General features: G+C 57.1%; 2 protein-coding genes across 4 annotated transcripts; both read right to left on the bottom strand.

Annotated features, from left to right (window-relative positions):
- Window positions 1–66: 66 nt before the first annotated feature.
- Window positions 67–3,105, bottom strand: FREY1 (Frey regulator of sperm-oocyte fusion 1). 2 transcript variants are annotated; one of them, XM_055281820.2, is made up of 3 exons: window positions 680–3,105; window positions 400–473; window positions 67–222 (listed from the first exon to the last, which is right to left on the bottom strand). In XM_055281820.2, exons 1-3 carry the CDS (start codon window positions 778–780, stop codon window positions 101–103), a joined length of 297 nt encoding a protein of 98 aa, XP_055137795.1. In that variant the 5' UTR covers window positions 781–3,105; the 3' UTR covers window positions 67–100. The 2 variants fall into 2 exon arrangements, with proteins under 2 accessions (XP_055137795.1, XP_063497044.1); XM_063640974.1 differs by having other exon boundaries at window positions 400–3,105.
- A 74-nt stretch (window positions 3,106–3,179) lies between these two features.
- Window positions 3,180–12,322, bottom strand: PEX16 (peroxisomal biogenesis factor 16). Of its 2 annotated transcripts, none has more exons than XM_055281814.2 (11): window positions 11,187–12,272; window positions 10,945–10,980; window positions 9,721–9,797; window positions 9,204–9,337; window positions 8,969–9,069; window positions 8,102–8,182; window positions 7,814–7,966; window positions 7,629–7,701; window positions 7,317–7,436; window positions 4,416–4,480; window positions 3,180–3,694 (listed from the first exon to the last, which is right to left on the bottom strand). In XM_055281814.2, the coding sequence occupies exons 1-11, from the start codon at window positions 11,296–11,298 to the stop codon at window positions 3,606–3,608; spliced, it is 1,041 nt and encodes a 346-aa protein (XP_055137789.1). In that variant the 5' UTR covers window positions 11,299–12,272; the 3' UTR covers window positions 3,180–3,605. The 2 variants fall into 2 exon arrangements, with proteins under 2 accessions (XP_055137789.1, XP_055137790.1); XM_055281815.2 differs by having other exon boundaries at window positions 3,693–3,829; window positions 11,187–12,322.
- Between the last annotated feature and the right edge of the window lie 4,307 nt (window positions 12,323–16,629).

The following is a 16,629-nucleotide window of genomic DNA, read 5'->3' on the forward strand; positions in this document are numbered from 1 at the left end:
GCAGTGGATGTATGTGCGTGGACCCCTCCCGTCCCCGTCTCGCTCCCAGCCCAGGAAAGCCAAGCCTTTTCATGCATAGTATCTTTATGAGGGCCTTGGGTTATGGGTGTGCATTGTAGTAATACTCAGCAAGGTCAGGCCCGTCCCGCTTGCGCTGCTGGGCCCTGGACAGGAGGGGTCGAGGCCCTCGCTGCCACGGGTGCTTGGGGAGGATGCCGTAGTCTAAAGAGAGAAAAGAGGGCATGGGTGGTAGGGGCAGCTGGCTCTGATGGAACTGAAGTCATCCTTGAACAGATGTGGTTTGGGATGACAAGCCCCTGAAGGCTGGACTTGGGGCACCTCTTAGGGGCGTCTCCACTGTCAGGGAGGGGCAGGGGCAGGGGATGAGAGAGATACTACCATCCACCAGGCCGGAAAGTGGCTGCGAGAGTTCCAGGGGGGCGGAAAATGCCTCAGGAACAGACTGCTGAGACCTGTGGGAGATGTTGGGGTGCTCGGCCCTGGCCCAGAAGAAGGCCACCACCGCCACCTTGTGAATGGGGGGATGGCCCAGTGTGGGGGCACTTGGCAAGCCCTCGAACACCCAGGGTACCAGGGACAGCCCCACTCCAGAGAGGGGAGGGGCAGCACCTCCGCCATCCAGCCCAAGTGCCCTGCCCCTCTGTGCCTCAGGAGTCACCTCAGAGGCTGGGAGCGAAGCAGTGCCACTGCCAGAATGAGGTGGAGGAAGAGGCTGAACCCAGCCCGGGAGTGCAGAGCCCCCAGCATGGCGAGAACCATCTCCTACACGGGTCCTGGCTCCTGTCCTCCCTGTCCTGGCAGGACGGAACCCGTTGCCAGCTCCCAGGGCCACCTCACAAAGGGCCTTCATTCCAGGCCTGCATCAGCACCTGCTCCGGGGCAGGGCCAGCAATCTCCCCCCGAGGCTTGTTTTTGTTATTGATGCTGTTGGCTAATAGGTGCCAAACCCGATCTTGTTCTAGTATTGCTGCCCAAGGAATAAGAGCACACACTGTGGAGTCAGAGCTCAGTTGAGGTCCCGACCTTGCCTCTTACTAGCCGGACAAGTCACTTCATCTGTGTGTGCCCGAGTTCCCTCATCTGTGATGTAATCCATTACACACCCTACAGACACAGGCCCTCCGAAGAGGGCAGGGGATCCTCACCACCCAGAGCCCCAGCCATTCCTACAGCCTCCCCCACCCCCGCTGGCATGGCAGGAGGTCCGGGCAGGTCCTGCCAGCTGAGGAGCCCAGAGTGGGTCTCTCAGCCCTGCCCGTCTCAGGGTCTATGTGAGAGGGAGTGTGCGGGCTCCCCGTGTCCCCAGCTCAGGGCCTTTCCCTCTCCACTCCCTGCAGCTTAGAGCGGCCTGAGGCTGGATGGAGGGCTTCCAGACATACGGTGGCAGAGCTCTGGACCTGCCCCTCAAGTGCAGGCTTCAGGAGGGCAGGGAGGGCTTCGTTCACTGGAATCTGCAGCCCTGGACCCCTGGTAGGCGCCCGGCGAGCCCGTGCAGCTCGGCCCTGCACTGGACACTGTCCCCTCCCAGGCCTGGGCTCAGCTGCAGGTGCCACCAGAGGGCCTCTGGCTGGCTCCTGGTTCTCCACTCAGCAGCCAGGCTCAGCCCACTTATACCTGCAGTGCGAACCTGGCTCACCAGAACCACGGCAAGCCTTCAAAACAAAATCCCTGGCCCCACCCCAGATCTGTAGTATCAGAACGTGAGGGCCGAGACCAGGGCTCTGGAGCTTTGGTAATGCAGTTGCTTGAGACGCCAACCTGCCAGCTGGCCCAGCCGCTCTCCTCTGACGGCTGAGGGGCCCAGGGCGGGAAGTCCCTTGCTTCCAACCCTGGCTCCTCCAGTGGCCTCATTCATGCTCCTGGTCCTGAGTACCCAAAGCTGACAAGTTCTGGCGGTTCCTTCAGCCCCATCACCCCCTGCATGTTGTCCCCGCACTCACTTCCCAGTGGCCACCTCCCTTTATAAGTCCTGGAGACAGCACGTCTCCACAAGCCTGCCTCAGCATCCTGTGCCCACCAAGGCTCGCCCTGCCAGGAACCTGGAATTCTGTCCACTCTGCCTAACCCCAGAGCCCCTCGTCCTTCCTGCTCCTCGTCTCCTAGACACCACCCTCTTCCTCCACGCCAGTCCCCAAGACTAGCTGGGGTTACCCTTAATCTCCCTATCTCTGCTGCCACTGCCATTGCCCCTCCCACTGCTACAGACCACTGCCTCCAAGGTCACGGCCCCCATTCTTCCACCTCTGCCCACAAAAGCATCCTCCACCAGGCTGCTGGAATATTGACAAACACAGACCCCTCCCCGCCTACCACAGACCAGGTCCAAGTTTCTCCCCTGGGTACGTGATGCTATGTTCAGTTTGGCCCTGACCTTCCCCTCCAGCATCCAGCTCCCACCTCCCATGGCTCCACAGAGCTGTGACCCCGGGCACACAGCGGCCCCTTGCAGGCTATCGAAAAACTGGACAGTTCTACCGGTTTCAAGCCTGCCTGAGTCAAGGCTTGGCCGATGGAGCCTGATGAAACCCTTCACCTCTGTCACCACTGCAGGCAGGCAGTCGCCATTACCGGGACACCCCCAAGCTAGACCCCGCTCTGGACATGCCACCTCCTGCCAAGCCCCCAGTGTAGCGCCTGCATCCACATGCCTGTCTCCTCCGTTGGTGAGAGGCGGAGGGCAGGGGGCTGTGCTTCACTGCTGGTTTCTGATGGCCAGGCATGTGCCCAGAAACGCCTGTTCCACTAAGCTGGAGGCCACGGGAGCCCAGGCAGCCCCTTCCCCTGCCTGCAGGTGAGGACCTGGGGGGCGCTCCTCAGAGGGCCCTGGGGAAAGCAGTGTGTCTGGGAGGAGCTGAGGCATGGAGGACCAAGGTGCAGATGGAGCCCTCTCTGTGGGTTTGAAACTCTTGAGAGGCTGGCTCTTCACAGGGCCAGTGGCTGAGGACAGGCTAAGGTCAGGGAGGAGACCAGCCTGCGGCCCACCCTGTCCAGGCCCTCCCCCATAGCAGCTTGCATGGCTCCAGGTGGACCCAGCCTCCGGAGCCTGCAGGGCAAGCGTGGGGAAACCCCAGCTCATACCCCCTGAACTGGCCCCGGCTTCCTCCCCGAGCCTGTCCCGCTCCCACTACCTCCCCAGTGCTGGCCGGTGCCGGATGTCCTTTTTCTAAGGGAGAAAAGCATTTTACTCTCAACCGAGGATGCAGGGCTTGAAGTGCCACTTGCATGGGGGCCAGACTCACTGTTCACCAGGCTCTGTCATAGGGAGGCTGGCAATGCCATGGCCTGGGGCTGCCAGAGCCACAGGGCCCTGCACAGAAGGGGCAGACGGAGGGCCCCAGCCAGAAGACACGCTGGGCAGCGTTCGGCCATCACCCGGGTTCAGCCTTCCTGTCCTCACCAGGGGCCAGTGAGAGAGCAGCAGTGTTCGCTCCTGTGGCTGTCGAGGCGAGCGGCTTCCCGGGCTTCATGAGGTGAAGTCACTGCTTTCTGTGGGAGAAGAGCCTGGATCCCACTCCTAGTGAAGGCTTCTTGGCCCAGCAGGGACAAGGTGCAGGCTGCAGTGGCATCGTCACAGGACAGCGCAGTCAAGGGGGTCCTGGGAGGAACGCTGGTGGCGACCAGGGCTGTGTGCGGGGCCTGGCCAGTAGGCACGGAGAGGCCGCACGCTGGGACACTGCCGGAGTCAGTTTTATTAGGGAAGAGGGGCTCCCTGCCCCACCCCTCCCCACACCCTCCTTCTGGGAGGTCTGTCAGCCCCAACTGTAGAAGTAGATTTTCTGCCAGGTGGGCAAGTAATCCATGAGCGGCCCTGCAGTGGGAGAGGGACATATCAGGGCAGGCCAGACCCCAATCTGCGCTGTGGCGCCACATACAGCACCTCACCCCTGCAGCCCAGAAGCCAGCCCAGCTGGCTGTCTTGCCCTGACCCTAGGGAGGCAGCACTGCAGGGGACTCTGGCACCATTTACAGACAAAGACCCTCAGGCCCAGAGCAGCTCAGCCAGGGTAGGCACTGAGGGGCCTCAGCCAGGTCCACTCACCCAACCCAAGCCCAGCGGGCCTCTGCTGAGGGAGGATCTCAGCAGCCCGGTGGACCCCTTCTCTGCCATTGAATCCCCCCAAGATGAGATGGTCACAGGATACTGTGACCAGAAAAAAGCTGGCAGCTGATGTGCTCTAACAGTCCCCCCACTACTGGACACCCTCCTTCCAGCCATCCCTGGCTCCTCAGGCCACCCTGGCCTATGCCCAGGGGCAGTCCCACCCAATCCTGACTTCCTGACTTCCTCTCCTGACTGTGCCAAGAATCAAACTGCAAGGAGACAGAGGAGTCAGGGAGATGCTGCACACATCTGCTTCCGGCACTGCAGTCATCGTGGCCCCGCCCCTGCTTACTTGTGACCAGGCCAACGCCAGGGACGTGGTCAGCCAGCAACCGGAGCAGGAAGAGGATCCTGGCCCTGGGGGAGGCAATAAACGGGGAGCAAGCTGAGTGGGGTGGGGCTGGGTCCGCGCAAACCAGGAGGCCCAGAGGCCTTCACTGACCACCGTGCCGAACGCAGCGCATTCCAGAAAACAAAGGTGACTTTCTCGGGAGCTGGGACAGAGCCCGGTACACAAGGGCAAGACCCCTGGGGTTGGCTCTGGCCTCCACCCTCCACCAGCTCAGCTTCGGGGTGGCTGCTGACCCACAACACCTCCTCCCATTCTCTGTCCCCTTCCACCGACATCCACCACCGAAGGCCTCTAGAGGGTCGCATGTGGAGTGGTGCCCGGGCAGTACGGTGGAGGGTCCAGGGAGGACAACCCCGCCCTGCCCTTGGGAAGCCCCCCAGTCTGGCAGAAGCGCTGGGCTGCATGGAAACCTCACAAGCCACCAATGAGAGCAGTCAGGACCCCGGTAGGGGACACAGTACTGAGGAGGGCACATTTTGGTTCAGGGGAAGGGGCAAGGCCTAAGGCCCTGATTTTTAAGAGAGGAGGGTTTTCCACAGGGGAACTCGGGTGAGATGAGGATGCTGATGACAATACATAGTGCTACGTGCTTACCACACCCCAAGCACTGCTGTACGCGTTAGTCACTGAACCCCTACAGAGTGGGTACTGTCATCATCCCCATCTTACAGGTGAGGAAATGAGGCACAGAGGCATCAAATAACTTGCCCAAGGCCACACATCTGGAAGGCGGCCTGGCTCCTTGTGTGTCTGTCTGAGCAGCAAGAAAAGAGGTAGGCTGGGGGCTGGGTGCAGTGGCTCACGCCTATAATCCCAGCGCTTTGGGAGGCTGAAGTGGGCAGATCACCTGTGGTCAGGAGTTCAAGACGAGCCTGACCAACATGGAGAAACCCCATCTCTACTAAAAAATACAAAATTAGCCGGGCGTGGTGGCGCGCACCTGTAATCCCAGCTATTTGGGAAGCTGAGGCAGGAGAATTGCTTGAACCCAGGAGGCAGAGGTTGCGGTGAGCCAAGATCACGCCATTGCACTCCAGCCTGGGCAATAAGAGTGAAACTCCATCCCAAAAAAACAAAAGAAAAGAGTAAGGCTGGCTGGGTGCAGTGGCTCACACCTATAATCCCAGCGCTTTGGGAGGCCAAGGCAGCCCTTTGTTTCCCTAAAGGACAGGGAGCACGGTCCAGAGAGGTGCCAGGGTGCGGTCCAGAAGGAGCAGCCTTACTCTTTTTTGTTTTAAAAAAAAGATGGTGTCAGGCCGGGCGCGGTGGCTCACGCCTGTAATCCCAACACTTTGGGAGGCCGAGGCAGGTGGATCACGAGGTCAGGAGATCGAGACCATCCTGGATAACATGGTGAAACCCTATCTCTACTAAAAAATTGAAAAAAATTGGCCAGGCATGGTGACGGGCGCCTATAGTCCCAGCTACTCGGGAGTTGAGACAGGAGAATGGCGTGAACCCAGGAGGTGGAGCTTGCAGTGAGCCAAGATCACACCACTGCACTCCAGCCTGGGCGACAGAGCCAGACTCCGTCTCAAAAAAAAAAAAAAAAAAAAACAGTGTCTCGCTCTGTCACCCAGACTGGAGGGCAGTCGTGCGATCTCGGCTCACTGCAACCTCTGCCTCCTGGGTTCAAGCGATTCTCCTGCCTCAGCCTCCTGAGCAGCTGGGACTACAGGCGCGTGCCACCACGCCTGGCTAAGTTTTGTATTTTTAGTAAAGACGGGGTTTCACCATGTTAACCAGGATGGTCTCTATCTCCCAACCTTGTGATCCGCCCACCTCGGCCTCCCAAATTGTTGGGATTACAGGTGTGAGGCACCATGCCTGGCTAAACTATGCCAGTTTTTTTTTGTTTGTTTTGTTTTTTTTTGAGACAGGGACTTACTCTGTCACCCAGGCTAGAGTGGGATGGAGTGATCATAACTCACTGCAGCCTCAACCTCCTGGCCTGATCCTCATGCCTCAGCTTCCTGAGTAGCTAGGACTTACAGGCGCACACCACCATGTCAGGCCAATTTCTTTTTTTTTTTGAAGAATTGGGTTGCCCAGGCTGGTCTCGAACTCCTGGCCTCAAGCCAACCTCCTGCCTTGGCCTCCCAAAGTGCTAGGATTATAGGTGTGAGCCACTGCTGCCCAGCCTATGCCAGTTTTTAAGCTGTTATTAGGTCCTAGACAAAGGGGGTCCCCGGAGCCTTGTCTGCCTCACAGTCCCAGCCACTGAACAGGGTTTCGCCCTGTCAGACTGTGGTCTAACCTCACGCAGTCACAGTGGCAGGCCTGTGGAAGAACTGGTCCCAAGCTGCCCCCTGCTCAACCCAGCAGGCCTCTCTGAGGCTGGGAGCTCTGGACCCTCACAGGTGACTGAGTGATGGCTGGGCCAGGCAGGGAAGGCCAGGGGAGATCATGGGTTTGGGATCTAGCTGTACCACTGGCTAGCTGGGTGTCTTTAAGTTGCCCAACCTCCTTGAACCTCCAGGTCCTCCTCTGAGAAGTGGGGATAAGCCAAACTATTTGGCAGGAAGAAGTGGAAATGAGCTAGAGGCCATGGGCGCCCGCCCTGTCTCCATCCCTGTGGGCCACCTGGCAATGCCCTCAGCCCTGCCCTCAGTGCCTCTCCTGCCAACCAATGTTTAAGTTCCTGCTCAAGTGGCCTGATGGCCTGGAGAGCTCTGTGGGCGGGACTGGGCTGGCATCTGGTGACTGCCACCCGGACAACACACAGTGGGTGCTTGGTGAACCCTGGATGAGGTGTGGTGAAGGGAAGGCGCCAGCAGGGACCAGAGCACCAGTGCCCGCTTGCCAGCCCTCTCCCTGGCTCAGGGTGTCCTGGGTGCTTACTCGGAGAAGCGGTCGTAGAACGGGGAGCGCAGCAGATAGTAGAGAAGCAGGATGGTCCGGCGCCGCAGCTCCCGCCGCTCCCTCCGGGTCAGGCCCTTTCTGTCACTCAGGAGGCTCAGGCTGGGAGGCAGGGAGGACATGGTCAGGGCCAGGGGCATGATCTAGGCCCCCGGAAGGGGAGGAGCCATGGGCTGGGTGTCCAGAGGGGCAGCAACAGGAGGAGCAGGGGCCGCTGCCGCCCCGCCTATGTGAGGCCAGGATTGTAGCAGAAAGCCCAGTGGAGAGTGAAGCCCCAGGCAGGCCCAGGCTCACCTGGTCACGTCCACAACACCAGCCAAGAGCCAGGGTTTCCACGACCTCTGACCCCACAGGCCCAGGCTGAGCACTGACGGCCAAGGCGTCAAGGATGTCTCCAGCACAGGGGCCTTGCTCGGCGCACTCCCCACTCAATCCCCAGCCCGCAGTGCCCGCCCTATCCTGCCCCGCGCTAAGGATACAGTGCAGCAGCGGCCGGGCAATGTACAAAAACTCTGCGATGGTCTCCTGCAGCCCCAGGGGGGTTGGGGTCGCAATCAGCTCCTCGTGATGCTGCTGCTGCCGTCCCTCCCGCTGCTGGGGAGCTCCCCAGTGCCTGGAGTGCAGGGACGGTGCTAGAACACAAGGGCAGCAGATGAGCGAGCCAGGCCCAGGCTGGGGCAGGGGAAGGTGGCTGCTGACCAAAGCCAGTCCCTCAGGCCCAGGTAGACAGCAGCTAGGTGCCCAGGCCAGCCACATCCTCCACTTACTGTTCTGGAGGGTTCGCACCATCCGGTTTGACCGCTTCCCCACGTAGGACTGCTCATGGCTGCCAGGGCTGTGCTCACCATCTAGCAGGGACAGACAGAAGGCCATACAGTCAGAGGGACATGCTTCCAGCGGAGCCTGCAAAGAACATGTGTGCAGCGAATGCTCAGGAGCCAAGGGGAGAACAGATGAGCTTGTACTACGGCAACAGCTGAGTCAAGGGAACTACAACCAGGGTGGCGGCTCAGCACGAGACCCGTCCACAGAGGAAAGCACTCCGCAGCCCTCCCTGGCCCGGGGAAAGCTCAGCATAGCTGTGGCCAGAGCCAGCCTCCCGGAACCCGTGGACAGGCAAGGCAGGGAAGGCCCAGCCTGACCACATCTATGTGGTCAGACAGCACCAGAGGGGCCGTCTCCTCTCAATCCTTTGCCTTCAAAACAATCATGATGAGAGGCAATGAACTGCCCCAACTCAATGTCCAGAGAGTGAGGCCCAGAAGCTGACGGGATGGGCCCAAAGCCCTGAAGGGACAGATGTGGCGGGTGCCCTGCCTCCTGCCTCTAGAGGCTATGGTTCTGGACACAGAACCAGGCCCAGAGGCGAGGTTGGCGGCATCCCATCTGTTCCCTCTTCCTGCAGGCTACAAAAAGGAATGACTCTGGCCATCACAAGTACTGGGTTCGTGTTCTGATTTTGTCCCTAGCCGCATCGCTGTCTTCTCTGTCGAATACAGGGCAATGAGAACACAGAGTTGATAGGGACAGGTGTGCTCCATAAACAGATACTATTGTATTCATGCTGGTTGGATCTAAATCCTCAAGTTAGTCCCATGGCCCATTCCGCTCCAGGGCTTGGGGAAGTAGCTCACCCGGGGGCTGTGCCTGGGTCTCTCTGTCCAGTGGAACGATGGGGGGTGAGGTCTGGAGGCCAGCCTTGAACCAGAGCAGCAGGAGCATCCGCAGTACGGCCCTGGGTCGGGGAGTATGTCAGGGCTGTGGGGAGGTGGCTAGCCGGCGGGAGGCCAGGGATGCTCTGCTGAGCACCATCTGTGTAGCTGGCCCGCGTCACCCTCAACCAGGACCCTCTCCACAATCCCAACCTACTTGGCCAGCTGGATGAGGGCGATGACAAGCCAGCGGCCCACTTCGCCCCACACCTTGGCAGCTCCCATCTCCATGAACACCTCCACACACTCCAGCACGCTCAGCCATGTCAGCAGCTTCTGCTGGGACAGCGACTGCAAGAACCCCAGGCCAAGAAGTCAGGGGGCTCCCTGTAGTCCCAGGCCCTTCTCCTAGGAGGGAGCTTCTCTGATAAGAGATGTGGACCTTCCCCTTTCCAAGCCTAACTGTGCAGGTGTGAGTTCAAACACCAACTCCACCATTAACAGGCTGGGGGACCTGAAACAGCTGACTCTACCTCTCTTCACCTGAGACAGTCTCTTCATCTAAGATGGGAATACTCACACTTTACAGGTCACCTAATGAGATGGTTTGAGGCTCAGATGGACAAAGGCCTGTCTCATACTCCATGAGACATGTGCTGCACGCATGGGCTAGCTGCTACTATTTCATTCCTGAGTCCCCGTGCTTCCCGCCCTGTTCTTGGCAGAATTCTCACCACAGGCAACTTTTTCCGAAGCTCCTTCCGTAGGATCCCGTCATTGAGCAGCACAAGCAGGTTAGAGGCAGAGTACACTGAGGGGTAGAGTGTGCCTTGAGAGGCTGGCTCTGCAGCCTCCATCCCTCTCACCTTCTCCCCAGAGCTGCAGGGATCACCTGTCACATGCTTTGCTCAGACACGCACAGACTATGTGGAAACCAACCTTCCTCTCCACCCACTTCCTCAGCACTCCCCTCTCCCCAATATGATCTCACAAGGGTGGTTGGACCAAGGAAGGATGGGTCAATCTCAGTGACAAGCCAGTTACTGCACTGCTGGATGGCACTGGTCATCTAGCTGCCCACAACTGCTCATCGCTCTCTGAACTGCCACAGATACACAGTCCCACCTCCTGGCTCTTTCTCTCTTGGCAACCTGTTCCTGAGGGTCTATTCCACCTCCACTTTTCTTTTTTTTTTGAGTCGGAGTTTTGCTCTTGTTGCCCAGGCTGGAGTGCAATGGCACAATCTCAGCTCACTGTAACCTCCGCCTCCCAGGTTCAAGCAATTCTCTGGCCTCAGCCTCTTGAGTAGCTGGGACTACAGACACCTGCTACCATGCCCAGCTAATTTTTGTATTTTTAGGAGAGATGGGGTTTCACTATGTTGGCCAGGCTGGTCTCGAACTCCTGACCTGAGGTGATCCACCTGCCTCTGCCTCCCAAAGTGCTGGGATTACAAGCGTGAGCCACTGCACCTGGCCTCACCTCTGCTTTTCAGAACCCAGTTCATTCTTTCAGGACTGTGACAGCAGTCACTGGGCAAACACTCTTGAGGTGGTTACAATCTGGGAATCCTGGAATCTGGGAGATCTAGACTTGAATCTTGGTTCTGGGACCATCAGTGACTGTTCTCTAACCTCACTGAGCTTCTTCCTTAAATGGACACTGATGACAATAACAGTACCACTTAATATGACTGTAGGGAGGATTAACAAGTAAAGGTAAGAAAGGCACTTAGCCCAGCGCCTGGCCAGTAAGGTAAGGTCCTCAGAGGTGTCTCTTGACTTAGGGACATGGAGGGTCCAGGACAACGAACAACAGACCTTGTGCCGATTCAGTCATAGCACAAGGTGTCTAACGGGCAGCCCAGGACCTCGGGCTGGGGTGTTCACCCCCTCTGGGGAACTCACCCGGGGCCAGGCAGCCGATCCCCCATCCCCCACCCCCAGAGCCCGGCTCACCCAGCTCTGACAGCTCGTGCGAATCGGCGAATCGACCTGGGGAGAGGGTACAGAAGGAGGTGTGAGTGAGCATCTGCCTCACATTTCGTCTTCGGGTCCTGGACATCCCCTCCCTACGCCCTTTGGGAACCTGGACGGGTCTCCTCAAGCACAGCGATCACTTCCCTGACTCCGCAGGGAAGGGGGCCACTGGAGTCATAGGTCAGGGCCCAGAAGGAACGGATCAAAGGTCAGGGTGGCACCTGCCAGCAGGTAACTGAGGCCCCGCACTGCCGTCTCCAGCTGGGCCGTGGCAGCCGGGTGACGAGTCACGTACTCCTGGTAGCGGAGGCCCAGGAGCCGCAGCTTCTCCATCCTGCCCTCGGCACCGACAGACCCACAGAAGGACCGTACGACTGGCTGCGGCGCCTTGCTTCCTGCGCCCTCCTTCCTGCTTCCGGTCTTAGGCCCGCCTCTTGGTTGCTTAACTTCCGCGGGCCAGAAGGCTGAGGACTTGAAGAGCCGGTGAACCACCCTTCACCCCATCTCTTGAACCACTTCCCACTCGGGTAGCGCTTAGCAACTGAGGGCCCAAACCCGGCCCCTACTCCCTCAAGTCATTGGTTAGCACGCTCTCCGCCCCTGACCCGCCCAGCGCCGTCAGCACCCGGCTCTTCCATTTACTGGGTTGGCTGCCCTTGCGCCTGCGCAGTTAACGCTCCGGTAAAGCTGGGCGGCAGTCAAGAGCAGTTCATTCCAGAGAAGGGAGCTGGAGCCCCGAGTCTTTCCAATGGAACGCCGAGAGACTCGAACGGCAGGGCCGGATTTTAAAGGGCTGGGAGATAGCGGGTCCTTGAAAAAAGGAGCCTCGATCAGATTTGGGGATGTGCGGGGCGTCTAAATACAGTCGGACTGTGTCTCAGCAGGAGCGCGTTCGGCCAGTATTTCCATCTCCGTTTCCTCAACAAAGGTAGTGCTGGGGAAACTGAGGTAGTAAGGAGTCCAGCCCTCTAGTGCCGTCTCGATCCCCTAGACAGCAGTTAGTGCTCCGGCTTCGGCCTCAGCTCTCGTATGGACTGTGCCCCCCAAGGGCTCGCGCCTGCATTCCCACATACGCGAAGAAAGCCCTGGCCCGGGCTTCTCTCGGCTCGGTGGCCCTTGGGCGGGAGTATCCCTTCTCTGGGTCTCGGATTTCCCGATCTGTAAAATGGTTTGAGGGCAGACTTGATCCTTGAACTCAGAATCGATCTCAGCTTTCTGGCCCTCGGACGCACCTCGCAGTCCTCAGCTGCGCCCCCAAGGGAAGGGGAGACCCCTGGGGAATATCTTCCCAAACCAAGTAGCCTCCCTGGAACGGGTGGCACCGGGAGAGCTGCGGCAAGTGGTAGAGGGAACGGGCGCTCTGGGGAGTTAGTGCTGATTGGCTGCGGGGAAAGGAGCGTGACATGGGTGGAGCCGTGGGCCAGTGCCCTGAGGGAGCGGGCCAGCGGATTTATGGTACCCTGAGAATAGTAATACAGTATTTTACCTAATCCTCTCCACCGGATATCTCCAGATGAAGAAAGCATCCTTTTAAGAACGCCCAGCCAAAATTTGAGTGCTGGTCTTTTCTGACCTCAGAGACTAGGCGATTTTTTTTAATTCATTTTTTTAACTTTAATTTTATTTTTGGAGGCCAGGTCTAAGCATCACACCTCACCAGGAAACCACAACCTTCCTTCCACTCCCTCACTCCACCCTACTTCACAGCTTAGTTTTCTTCTCTATCAGGTGGGGGATTAGAGCTGCCCTCTACTCACGTCAAAGAACAAAGACCCAGGGAAAGGTGACCAGGGGCCTGAGGAGAGGCAAAGGTCTTGGAGAACAGAGGAGGTGGTCGTGGGCATCGTCGACATCATTTCTGGCCACACTCTGGGTTCCAGGCTTGCTTGCCCTCCTCCCAGCAGCCCCAAGTTGCTATGAACTGTTCACAGATGGGAAATTAGAGGCCCAATAAGGAGGGGAAAGGATTTGTCTCACATGGCACAGCAAGGCACTGGCCAAACGGGCCACAGCGCAGGTCTCCTGTGGCAGTGCCCTCTCTCCTACTGCCCACAGCCCACAAGAGCTGTGACATGTTGAGGCTCCTTGGTCATGAGGCCAGTTAGCAACTGGGATTAGGACCTAGGCTCAGGGCCCTCAAGGTGAGGCTCCTTCTCCCTTCCTCTGCCCCACCTTGTTTTTTGTTTGTTTGTTTGTTTGTTTGTTTTTGAGACAGAGTCTCACTGTTGCCCAGGCTGGAGTGCAATGGTGCAATCTCAGCTCACGGCAACCTTTGCCTCCCAGGTTCAAGTGATTCTCCTGCCTCAGCCTCACGATTAGCTGGGCCTACAGGCGCCCACCACCACGCCCGACTAATTTTTGTATTTTTAGTGGGGACGAGGTTTTGCCGTGTTGGCCAGGCTGGTCTCGAACTTCTGACCTCAGGTGATCCTCTTGCCTCAGCCTCCTAAAGTGCTGGGATTATAGGCGTGAGCCACTGAGCCCTGCGGGGCCCTGCTGTGCACCAACATCTTAATGAACTTGTTTCTCAAACCCCCAGGTTGGCCACTCCTCCAACCCTCCCTCTGCAGCTGTGGAGAGGGTGCGGAGAGAGAATTTGAGGTTCTTCAGCACTCCTTGGGCTGGAGGTCCTGTTTCTGAGGAGAGCAAGGTGTGGAGGGGAGAGAGGCAGACTCCCCAGGACAGAATAGGAAGGGGCTTGGGCTGGAACCAGTTTCTCCTCCCTCCCTCCAGAACTGGGAGGGGGAGCATGGGTCCACACAGGTTGGCAGCAGCAGGGCTGCCTGAATTTCCTCTCTAGATCCCAGGCCTGATTAGGCCCCAGAGACAAAGAGTTGCGGTGTGTGCAGGAGGCCCCTCCCCTGCTCCCTGGCCCCCTGCCTGGGCTTGGCCGTCTTGTTGGGCTGGAAGGACCTTTGGGCAGGTTGAGCTGTATCCTCTCTCCTTCAGTTTGCCCCAAGTCACAGGGGAAGAGAGGTAGACCAGTCCAACATGTACAGGTGAGAGTACCAGAGGCCCAGAGAGGGAGCCTCGCTGGTCTAATAGGGTCACACAGCAAAGTCCTGGGCAGAGCTGGGTCAAAATGGGTCTTAGGCCAAGAGGAACAGCACCTGTTTATATGCCCATATGTGTCTCTTTCTCCCTCCACGCCCCCAGAACAACCCCTTGGGGGCCTAGCAGGTATCTCAGCACTTCAGTTTCCCTGAATGGTGAGGTTGAGCCAGAAGAAGGGCCAACATTGTGAGTGACCACAGTGAGATCTGCAGACCCAGCTTCCTGCACTGACTCCCCCAGCCCCCTTATTGAAGACTCATCCTGGGCCAGCACCCAACTATGTGTGTGCTCTACCCGATCCCACATGGTGTTTGTTTGTTTTTAGAGACAAGGTCTCACTCTGTCACCCAGGCTGGAGTGCAGCGGTGTGATTACAGCTCACAGCAGCCTTGACCTCCTGGGTTCAGGTAGTCCTCCTACCTCAGCCTCCCGAGTACTAGGCGCATGCCACCACGCCCAGCAATTTTTGTATTTTTTGCAGACATAGAATTTGGCCGCATTGAGCAGGCTAGTCTCAAATTCCTGGGCTCAAGCAATCCACCTGCCTTGGCCTTCCAAAGTGCTGGGATTACAGGCATAAGCCACTGTTCTGGCCTGGTCTCACATGTTTAACCCCCACAAACAGTCTCTGTTGAGGGTCCTGGAGAGGGAATCACATTCCCCCACCCCAGCTTTAGGCTAGAGATGAAGATCAGGGGGCTGGAGGCTCAAGCTCCAGATGCCTGAGTGGCCGGTGCATGGCCCTTCTCAATTCCCGGGTGTACAAGGAGCCACCATCAGTCTCCATAGCAACCATTATCCCAGCCCTCCAGAGACCCAAAGCCTGACCTTCGCCATCTCCCAGAGAAAGGGGGTCTGTGGGCGGCAAGTCCACCCAGGCGCCGAGGCAAGAGACCAAGGACACGAGCTGTTCCAGTATAATAAAATATAAAACAAGAATAGTTGTAACAGATACAGATCTTAGATACGATTATATATGAATATCATTAATCATTAGTTGGTAGCAATTACTCTTTATCCCAATATTATAATAATCCCTGCTCTATAATCATAACCTAGGAAAAACCAGGCCATACAGAGATAGGAGCTGAGAGGACACAGTGAGGTGTGACCAGAAGACAAGAATGCGAGCCTTCTGTTATGCCTGGACAGGGCCACCAGAGGGCTCCTTGGTCTAGCAGTGAGGCCAGCGTCTGGGAAGATGCCCGTTGCCAGGCGGACCGTGGTCTAGCGGTAGCAAAAGGTGACAAGGAGCAACACCCGCTACTTAGCAGACCGGGAAAGGGAGTCTCCTTTTCCCAGGGGGAGTTTAGAGAAGACTCTGCTCCTCCACCTCTTGTGGAGGGCCTGACACCAGTCAGGCTTTCCCGCAGTTATCTGGAGGCCTAACGGTCTCCCTGTGATGCTGTGCTTCAGTGGTCACGCTCCTAGTCTGCCTTCGTGTTCCATCCTGTACACCTGGCTCTGCCTTCTAGATCGCAGTAGAAAATTAGTGAAAGTACTAATAGTCTCTGATATGTAGAAATAATGGCGTAAGCTGTCTTTCTCTTTGTCTCCTCTCTCTCTCTGCCTCGGCTGCCAGGCAGGGAAGGGCCCCCTGTCCAGTGGACACGTGACCCACGTGACCTTACCTATCATTGGAGATGACTCACACTCTTTACCCTGCCCTTTTTACTTTGTATACAATAAATAACAGCGCAGTCAGACATTCGGGACCACTACCGGTCTCCACGCATTGGTGGTAGTGGTCCCCCGGGCCCAGCTGCCTTTTCTTTTATCTCTTTGTCTTGTGTCTTTATTTCTACACTCTCTTGTCGCCACACACAGGGAGAGACCCACTGACCCTGTGGGGCTGGTCCCTACAGTGCACATGTACCCTTAAAGTATAATAAAAAAAAAGAAATTGTACAAAGTATCTTTTCCAATCAACATGAAATAAAACTAGAAAGCAATAACAGAAAAAAACCTGGAAAATTCACAAATATGTGGAAATTAAGCAATATATTCTTTTTTTTTTTGAAATGGAGTCTCACTCTGTTGCCCAGGCTGGAGTAGAGTGGCACAATCTCGGCTCACTGCAACTTCCATCTCCCAGGTTCAAGAGATTCTCCTGCCTCAGCCTCCTGAGTAGCTGGGATTACAGGAGCATGACACCATGCCCGGCTAATTTTTGTATTTTTAGTAGAGATGGGGTTTCGCCATGTTGGCCAGGCTGGTGTTGAACTCCTGACTTTGCGATCCGCCCACCTTGGCCTCTTAAAGTGCTAGGATTACAGGCATGAGTCACCACACCTGGCCTAAGCAATATATTCTTAAATAACCAGTGGGCCAGAGAAGAAATTACAAGTGAAATAAGAAAACACTCTGAGATGAAAGAAAATGAAATAACAACATACCACAACTTATAGGATGCAGCTTTAGCAGTGCTCAGAGGGAAAGTCATAGTTATAAATGCCTACTTTAAAAAAGACGAAAGATCTCAAATAAATAACCTAACTTTACAATGTATGTCAGGGTCCCCAATCCCTGGACCGTGGACTGGTACTGGTCTGTGGCCTGTTAGGAACTGGGCCACACAGCAGGAGGTGAGCAGAGGGTGAAGCTTCATCT

The sequence above is a fragment of the Symphalangus syndactylus genome, chromosome 6 (genome assembly GCF_028878055.3).
Source record: "Symphalangus syndactylus isolate Jambi chromosome 6, NHGRI_mSymSyn1-v2.1_pri, whole genome shotgun sequence".
In the NCBI taxonomy this organism is placed as follows: domain Eukaryota; kingdom Metazoa; phylum Chordata; class Mammalia; order Primates; family Hylobatidae; genus Symphalangus; species Symphalangus syndactylus.